Here is an 8,841-nt window from a genome sequence, read left to right as displayed (position 1 = left end):
GAGTTTTATTTGCGCTGACGCACTCACTCAACGTTTCCAAAAAACAACTGCAGTTGGAGACGGCTGACCTTCTGTCTCCTGCGGTATTCCCTTCGACTTTCTCCTCACCGCCGTCCGCCCAAACTCCTCCGTCTCACGATGAGTGGTCTTCACACTCCCCCTCTTCATCAGGTCACCGTCAAACATGGTAATATGATTTATAATAACCTTTATACAACGTATTGTTAACCTGATCGTGAATAGAGATCGGATTCGAGGCGCCGGTGGGATTTACTCAGGTAACGTTAATTACCGAGCTGCTCCTCCAACAGAAACGTAAATAGGCGTACCAAATTCCAAAAGTCCAATACAAATTTCCACATGCTATGAATCTCCATCAGTGACATCGAATCCGATAGATCTTAACAATGGCACCAATAAACCCTCCACCCCCTGTGAGCTTTTGGTGGCCAAAACTCGAATGCCATTTTCCTAAAGGTGTTGATGGTAATGTTTCAAAATAAATATGCGGAAGTGTTTAGCAGTCCCCTATAAGATTAGGGGGGATTTATTGTGTTTTGAAATGTAGCCTTTACATGGTTAAATATGCAATAAAAATGATTTGAAAGATACCATACATGTATATATTGCTGTTTGATGGTTTTTATTGAGTTGTCGAGTAGTGTTGAAATTGTGCAAGCCAGTCCGTTCATCTTTATTATGGGACACACATTCAGAGCTTCATCTTTGTGCCCTGAGTACTTATACACTCCAGGTCCAGAAAAAGTAGCTAGTAACATTAATCATTTTCTTCATAGGTCAACTGAACATACAGTAAGCTATGTATACCTTCAATGGTATTTGAACCATCTGATAAGTTTAAAGCCATTGTGCTCCAAAGCAAGTTTGCTCTCCCAAACAAATGCGTAGGGTTTTAGCTCTGTGGGTTAATACAGTCTCTGGCTGGTTACACAAAACACCTTCCTTCTCCTTCATCTGCTTCACGTGATGTCTGAGAAGCCTAGTAAGGAATGGAGCAGACAGCATTCACCAGAATAACACCAAAGCATGTCAAAACCCAACGTTTTTGAAACCCAACTGCAGTTAGCAACCACAGTTCTGGTCAGAGATCCTTTAGAAACAGAGTCTTCTGTCTAAAGCCAGGCTGAGGTGTGTGAATTCATCCCATTTTGCCACGCTTATGAGCTGTGACTGAGTGGACGTTTTATATAGATGGTTAAAAGTTGCTGGGTGGTGGTTTGAGAAAAGCTCCAAATTGGTATTTCTAGGTTAGGATACATAGCATCATGGTTGAATACAGTACAGCATAAACTGCCAACTACCTCTACTATTACTAACACTACAGTGCTACTAGTACTACTATTCTATAGTGAAAACTGTCTACACGCCGATCCAGCATGGTTGCTTCCATACACAGGATGTAGAAAACAAAAGGCAATCTTGGATAGAGATCTACTTTCAACATCATTATTTAACCCAGTGGGGGTTAACAGTCGATCATAACTAGTATTGGAATGCATTGGTCAGTTTGTGCTTGACATTCAGGAGGTTGATTGAGGCCTTCAGAGAAAGATGAAGGACGAAAAGTACGTCCCGAATGGCACCCTATGCCCTATGTAGTGCACTACTTTGGGGAATGTGGTGTCATTTGGGACGAAGAGGATGCTTCAACATAGATACTGTAGAAGCAAAAGGAAGGACAGTGATGGTACAAGCACTGTCAGCCTTTACAGTGTTTGTAAATCTCTTATCCTGTAAAAACACATTCAAAGTACAATAGAAACATATTCATATACCGTAGGGTGCGTGAGCAACATGTGTTTGAAAGCAATTCCATAGAATATAAAAAACTACGATCTTGGTGAGGGGTGGGGACAATCGATGAAAAGAGAAGAAAATGACTTAAACAATCTGTGTTTGTGGAAGCTAATATGTCTTTTTTTTCAATTTTTTTTTTACATGCATTTCAAATACACAGTTATGGCTTTGTCCACTGCCACCTTGACATTCGCGACAAACTGTGTGGTACCGTTAATGATTGTACAGCTAGCTATACATTCAGCAAAACCCAACAGTTGTCCACCTCTTGAACCCAAACAAAATAATCATCACTGGTCGTAACATAAAAGTATATTTCAACAACCCCCAAAACACCATAGACAAAGACATGATGAACAATGACTAATAGCTAGCTTGGTAGCAAAGATGGCGGCATGTCGCTCTTTTCTCCCAAAAACCCTCAGTCAGACAGTCTCTTATAAGTCTTTGTGAGCGTCGTCCTTCTCTTCCACAGCGAGAGGCACTGCTCTGGCTCTGCCCTGCAGAGTGCTGTGATGGGGTTGGAGGTCAGGGTGTAGTAGTTCCAGGGTTATAGAGGACCAGGGGGACAAGGCGGCTGGGCGAGCCAAAGGAGAGGCACTCGTGGGGGGCCGCTGCGGTAGCTGCTCAGCGGGCAGTGAGTTTGGTGCTCCTGGATAACTGACACAATGCTACGTCTGGGAGGAGCATGACCAGAGACAACCAGAAGACAAGAGGAAGAGGAGAGGAGATAACAGGAGATACACGGTACCTGACAAAGATCTCAGACATCACCTCGATTACTCACAGACAAAAGGAGGTATCAGTGGTGATTGACAATGGTAGGTCATGTTAGGTCAAGGCACAAAAAACTCACACACACAAAACACACAGGATTGAATTCCTGATGCTGTACCCTGGCTATACTTTACAAGCAAAATTACATGGGAAAATGTACTTAAACTGTGAACACATGCAAAGTTTCAGTCCCATGTAAAGTTTTAGCCTGGTCCTAGATCTGTTTGTGCTCTTGCCAACTCATTGTTGGGGCGGCAGGGTAGCCTAGTGGTTAGAGTGTTAGAGTGAGTGAATCCCCGAGCTGACAAGGTAAAAATCTGTCGTTCTGCCCCTGAACAGGCAGTTAACCCACTGTTCCTAGGCTGTCATTGAAAATAAGAATTTGTTCTTAACTGACTTGCCTAGTAAAATAAAAATGTTTTCTTTGTGGCATGATAATGAGTGAGGAGTTAGCATGATAGCACAAACAGACTGGGATTCAGGCTAGTTTTAGCCTGTACTGGTCTAAACTGTTTACCTGCTGGCTTGGGAGGCCACCTTAGCTGTGAGGAGACTGGCGGCACTGTGGCAGCAGACTTCTGACGATCTATGAGAGACTGACAGATTAGATGGAGAGGTGACAGGGATGGGGAGCAGGGGACATCACAGATGATCATATCCAGGAAGGGAAAAATTCAGACTACTTACCAAAGAAAATCACCCCAATATCAGCATTTTCAAGAAGCACATTCAACATTTCTGCAAGAATGTTCCTATTCTTAAATATTCTCAAATGCCTAAAAACTCATATATTTGATATATTGTACTGTTCCACGGAATGTACGCTTACAGTATGCTATGATGAACCTGTGTGCTTGTGCAATAACTGAGCAGGCTGTGTAAAGCATTCCTCCCATAACCCATGAGAGGAGAACACATGAGAGAGATGTTCAAGGCCACTCAAAACAGAAAAGACGACACACAAAATACAGGTGATTTATACATGATATTTACAGTATATACGAAGAGTATGAACATAGCACTGCACACAGGATACAGCTTTCCAATAATCTGTGTTATATACACATGCATAGAAAGTGCTCAAAAGCTAACTGGCTGACAATGAGTGGTAATTATTAACAGTTTGCCTGAAAATGGATATGGCGTTAAAACAGGGATTGGCAATGTTTCACATTATGAAAGACTCCTGAAACAGAGCAGAGGAGGAAAATGACATTCACTGTATTCACATAGAGGGAGAAATCACAGGCCAATAGATCTGATGGGAAACAAATATATCTGAAAGGGGAACAACGCATTTGACAGGAGTAAGAGCCTCTTGCATGTACGGATGGAACTTTGATGTAGCGGGACCGAAAACAGGAATGAGTTTGGTGTGTGTGTGTGTGTGTATTGGAAAGTGCGAGTCGGGCGGAACGAGGAGGGTTTCACAGAGAGGAGGTCACACTGGTTTCCTTTCTTGAGAAGCTAAGACAGCGACCCCTAGCATCTATTTGATCTTTGACAATCCTTCACTTTTCATTCCCTTGTTGCAGAAAAGATCTATATCCAGCTAATTTACCCTACGATGGAAATGTTCCATATTGTAACCTACACTATACTACAACTACAAAGGTGTTCTGCTTAAAGTAACAGGCATACAGTGTTGTGCCAAGGCAGGTAGATGGTGCTAACAGAGTAATACTAGCTCCATGTATAGAAACGTGAAGGTCACTGAGGTGGTTCCCACGCCAAATCTACAGTGTTCATTGTGTTTCTGTACAGTCACCATTAGATGACTATTGGAAGAAAAAAAACATTCAACCAGCTCAATCAGCCCAACAATGAGTGCAAGAACAGTCAGTATTTCTGTTATGGAAAAAATGTAAATGTTCACCAAACGTTGTCAACAAAGTAGCTAAGAGGAGTCCTGTCAAATGCGTTTTGTTTTGTTGCTCCATATTGCCTGTTATAACAACATGTAGATCACTTGAACCAATGGAGACTGGGATTGTTAGAGTATAGACACAGAGTTGTTGTGGTACTCTGGGCTCCAAACTTGGGACTGGTGGGGGAGGGGGAGACTGGACTGGGCCAATACTAGAGAGGGGAGTCAAAACAGGGAGAGACGAAGGAGACTTTTCTGACCAGCATCCCATTGACAGCCCAACTAGCCAAAATCTATAACTGACCCTTACCTTAACCAAACTCATAACCTTAACCTAGTTTTAACCAATTCAAAAATGAAACATCGGTTTGCGCGTCAGCCACGTCCCCTTAGTTCTTCCCGTCAAAACCAAACTGTGCATGGATTGGGCCAAAGTTGGCAAAGCCTACTCACTGGCCAACACCCAGTAGCAGTGTATCCCTCATCAAGAGCACTGTTTACAAACACTTACGCTGATCATTTGGCAAGGCTTTGTTATTGTCCATTCTAACCTATTGGATAGGGCCAAAAAAAACATGTGAAAACTGTTGTTGTTGGCATGAAAAGAAGAGTTGTTAAAAAAACAAAACGGTGAGCTGATAGAAATGATGTCTGATCAGTCATTGTCGTTGCACTGATCAGCTGCTGTAGTTAAGGCACACACATACACAGGTGACACACTATCATGTGTGCAGGAACTGTGGAATCTATGCATCATACAGTAGCTCTACACTAACTAACCCATAGCCTAAATGTCATTCAAATGTTGGTCTATATTTCTATAACAGTGTAATGTAATTCTGGTTAACAATACGTCCTTGTCGAACCCCAGTTGAAAAGTGTGTGTGTGTTCGCTTCCTGAGTTTTCTATCTATCAATTACATTCATTCATCTATGTGTTCCTCTAGAGTTACCCTCCGAGGCACTAGGGGTGCTACGTAGCCACAGCTCACTGTCTGTCTCGCCTACTGATATGAAACCCAGAATCACCCATCTCGCTCTGTCTCATAATGCTATCATTCAAACCATCATGGTGTGCTGATTCCAGGTCATTTATGTTACAGGTTTAATATGATATTTAATATGATATTATCCTGAATATATATATAGTGATATTACAAACTGCCATTGGGTGGTGCTAGACTCTAAATATGTGCCAGGTTTACAGAGCAGATGTGAGGATGATTGCAATAACATTGTGAGGACAGTGTTACAGAGCTGTGAGTAATAACTGAACAATTAAAAATAGCAAACAATCCATAATCATTGACCTGTCTTATCCAGTACTTGCTTTGAATGACATTTGGTTACAGTATCTGTGTGATTTTCATTAAAAACAGAGAGAGAATAACACTGTCAAGTGGTTGATCTGTGGAGACCTCAGTCCAACATTTGAACAAATTCCTTTAAATGTCCTTCTCATCTGTCTTTCCAAACAGCGGTAAGGTCCTGCACTCATATTCACTTGATTGTGTGGATGGTGATTTGATTTAAAGGGCAAGACCAAAACTACTGATGTATAGTCTGAAAAGTGTTCTGTCTCTCCTGTAGTTTAGACCGATCAACAGTCTGTGAATAAGAGGAAGGCAGGGCCACTTGTGCTCCATGTTGTGTTAAATCCCTGAGGAAAGTCAGTCTGAACATTCACGCCGATACAGAGCCTCATCCACATGCTGCATCGACACCAGAGGCTTAGGCACAAAAAACAGAAAACCAGTCTGTCCTCCTCTCTGTGAGCCCCACCCACTCCCCCAGGGGCTGATGGGAAATGTAGTTTAGCGCCATTAAAGAGGCGGATGGGATTTGTAGTAGTGTCAGTGAGGAGGTTGATGGGAATTGTAGTTTAGTGTCTGGGAAGGGGCCAATGGAATCTGTAGTTCTGTTTAGAGAGGAGACTCGTTGGATTTGTAGTGTTGTCAGTGAGGAGGTTTATGGGAACTGTAGTTTAGTGTCAGTGAGGGGGCCGATGGGAACCGTAGTACCTAGGGTAGAGTGGACTGTAGCTGCTGGTGTGGCTATATGAAGTGTGGGGGGTGTATGAAGAGGATGGGATATATGATGAAGGAGAGTAATGAGCAGATGAAGGGGTATAGGAACTGGAGGGGGTATAAGGGGAGGAAGGGGTGTAGGAACTAGAAGGGGTATAGGAACTAGGAGGGGTGTAAGAAGAGGGGGTATAAAGGGCTGAGGTACGCGTCAGGTTGGTAAGGGGGCGAGTTCGAGGGGAGCTCCATGTCAACCGGCGAGACCCCAGTATGGGAGAACGGTAGGGGGAGGAGGGGGCCGAGCCAGGCTGAGTACCCCTGCCAGGAGACGGCCGTGTGTCTGAGGAGTAATGCCTGGAGAGCCCAGTACTGCTACGTTCTAAACTAAAACTATGGGAGTCGAGACTGAAACTGTGGGAGTCGACCTCTAACGTCCGGACACCCAGTGCCCACTGGGAGTGAGCCAGCCTGTGGGGGGTGGATGGGGGGGTCCAGGAGGAGGAGGGTGCCTCCAGGGAGGGGGGACTGCCTGGTATTGTGGGGCCTGAGGGGGCCGTGGAGGAGGGGCTGAGGGGGTGTCTATGATGTGTCGTAGGGGAGCTCAGAGCTAGGGCTGTGGCATCTGTAGTAGCAGAGGTCAGGCTTAAGGGGGCGCCAGTGCCGGTGGTGGGGCTGGAGGGAGGACCAGGACTTACTTTGGGGGTGCTTCTCTTCATGCGGGCCACCTTGCCGCTGCGGGTGCAGTGCGACTGCTCCTGGTCGAAGGCTAGGTCCTCCAGACGCTGGGTCAGGGCTAGTTTCTGCTGGATGGCCATCCGCAGGAGGGAGTTGAGCGTCTTCTTCTCATCCTCCGCCGCAGCCAGCTGCCTCTGCATCTCATCCAGCTGAGTCACATACTCGTCACACCTGAGAAGTTTCAAGGAGAGGGGTTGGGTGCTTGCAAAAAACAAAAGTTTTGGTTACACAGCGTAGGTGGAGATGGGTTCAGAAAAAAAGTAGAGAAGAGAGAGAGAGAGAGAGAATGGAGAGAGCGGAGGAGATATAGTAAGGGTAGGATGTAGAACTAGTCTATCCTTTTAACAATCTATCCCTGGTCCTTGGTCTCTCTCCTGGTAGTGAACAACAAGAAGTCAACAGAAGAAAGAGAGATGAAGGGATAGAGCGAGGAGGGAAATAGTCACCTGGTAGTGAACAACAAGAAGTCAACAGAAGAAAGAGATGAAGGAATAGAGCGAGGAGGGAAATAGTCACCTGGATGGCGAACAACAAGAAGTCAACAGAAGAAAGAGAGATGAAGGGATAGAGCGAGGAGGGAAATAGTCACCTGGTAGTGAACAACAAGAAGTCAACAGAAGAAAGAGATGAAGGAATAGAGCGAGGAGGGAAATAGTCACCTGGATGGCGAACAACAAGAAGTCAACAGAAGAAAGAGAGATGAAGGGATAGAGCGAGGAGGGAAATAGTCACCTGGTAGCGAACATGGCTCTGAGCGATGAGAAGGTGGCAGCATCCTCCTTCAGGGCCTTCAGTTCGTTCCTCAGCTTCATCATGGTGTCTGTCACCATGTGCTTCTCATTCTCATACTTACTCTTCAGGTTGGCCAGGGCATTCTCTGCAGTCTGCAAGAACAAGGGAACAGGGACATTTCTTGAACCGTTATTTAAACAGAAAGTCCCATTGAAGTCTGAATACATTTTTACCCCCAAGGGAGTTTGAATTTTCAATTGTTTTCTAAGTGAGGACATTAGTGTGACTGTGACCGCAGCCTCTATATAGCCTGCTAGCTTGGTGTGAGAACCATCTACAGCTTTTGGAGATTTCTCGTGACGAGCCTCAAAGTAGATTCTTGCAAGGCAGTATTAGACAGCGTATGACCATCCATAGGTATCCATATTGTGGACACCCTGTCCATGTCTGACCTGTTTGTTCGCTTTGAGCACCAGTCTGAGGGTAGCTATCTGTTCTCTCTTGGTGCTGAGCAGAGACTTGAGCTTCAGTATCTCCTCCATACAGGCCTCTTTGTCCTTGTCAAACAGTGGGGCCAGTTCCCTGGCTGCAGCCCTCTGTCTGGACAGCTGGAGTGACCGGTCCACTGCCCTCTGGAGGTGCCTCACCTGCAGCATGTTCATCAAGGGAGGTTGTTAGCGAACATTAGCTGATGTTGTCATATACACTCAAATCTGTGTCTGTTAGCTTCATGATGACCATTTGGAAGGTTAAAGGTGACACCTGGCACACAAACTGTGATAAACTGATTCCGTTTTCAACTGCTAATGAAAACAAAGATGTAATGATATATGCGTGTGAAATTATATTGCTGTTTAAGTATGGCAAATGCTTAGTTTGACATGTTTA

General features: G+C 44.7%; 1 protein-coding gene across 2 annotated transcripts in view; it reads right to left on the bottom strand.

The window, feature by feature from the left end:
• Positions 1 to 560: 560 nt before the first annotated feature.
• The window catches only part of LOC135514830 (protein bicaudal D homolog 1-like), a 34,111-nt gene continuing 25,830 nt past the window's right edge, over positions 561 to 8,841 (bottom strand). The window contains exons 6-9 of one of the 2 annotated variants that reach the window (XM_064938475.1): positions 8,406 to 8,600; positions 7,954 to 8,105; positions 7,182 to 7,392; positions 561 to 3,191 (exon numbers count right to left, since the gene is read on the bottom strand). In XM_064938475.1, the coding sequence (XP_064794547.1) occupies positions 3,045 to 3,191; positions 7,182 to 7,392; positions 7,954 to 8,105; positions 8,406 to 8,600 (705 nt within the window). In that variant the 3' untranslated portion in view covers positions 561 to 3,044. Of the gene's footprint in view, positions 3,192 to 3,262; positions 7,393 to 7,953; positions 8,106 to 8,405; positions 8,601 to 8,841 lie in introns of those variants that run through there. The other variant, XM_064938474.1, reaches the window with a different exon arrangement.

Source organism: Oncorhynchus masou, chromosome 26 (assembly GCF_036934945.1).
Source record: "Oncorhynchus masou masou isolate Uvic2021 chromosome 26, UVic_Omas_1.1, whole genome shotgun sequence".
NCBI lineage: Eukaryota > Metazoa > Chordata > Actinopteri > Salmoniformes > Salmonidae > Oncorhynchus > Oncorhynchus masou.
Note: the sequence above shows the minus strand (reverse complement) of the source record. Positions and strands in the feature narration are given on the sequence as shown.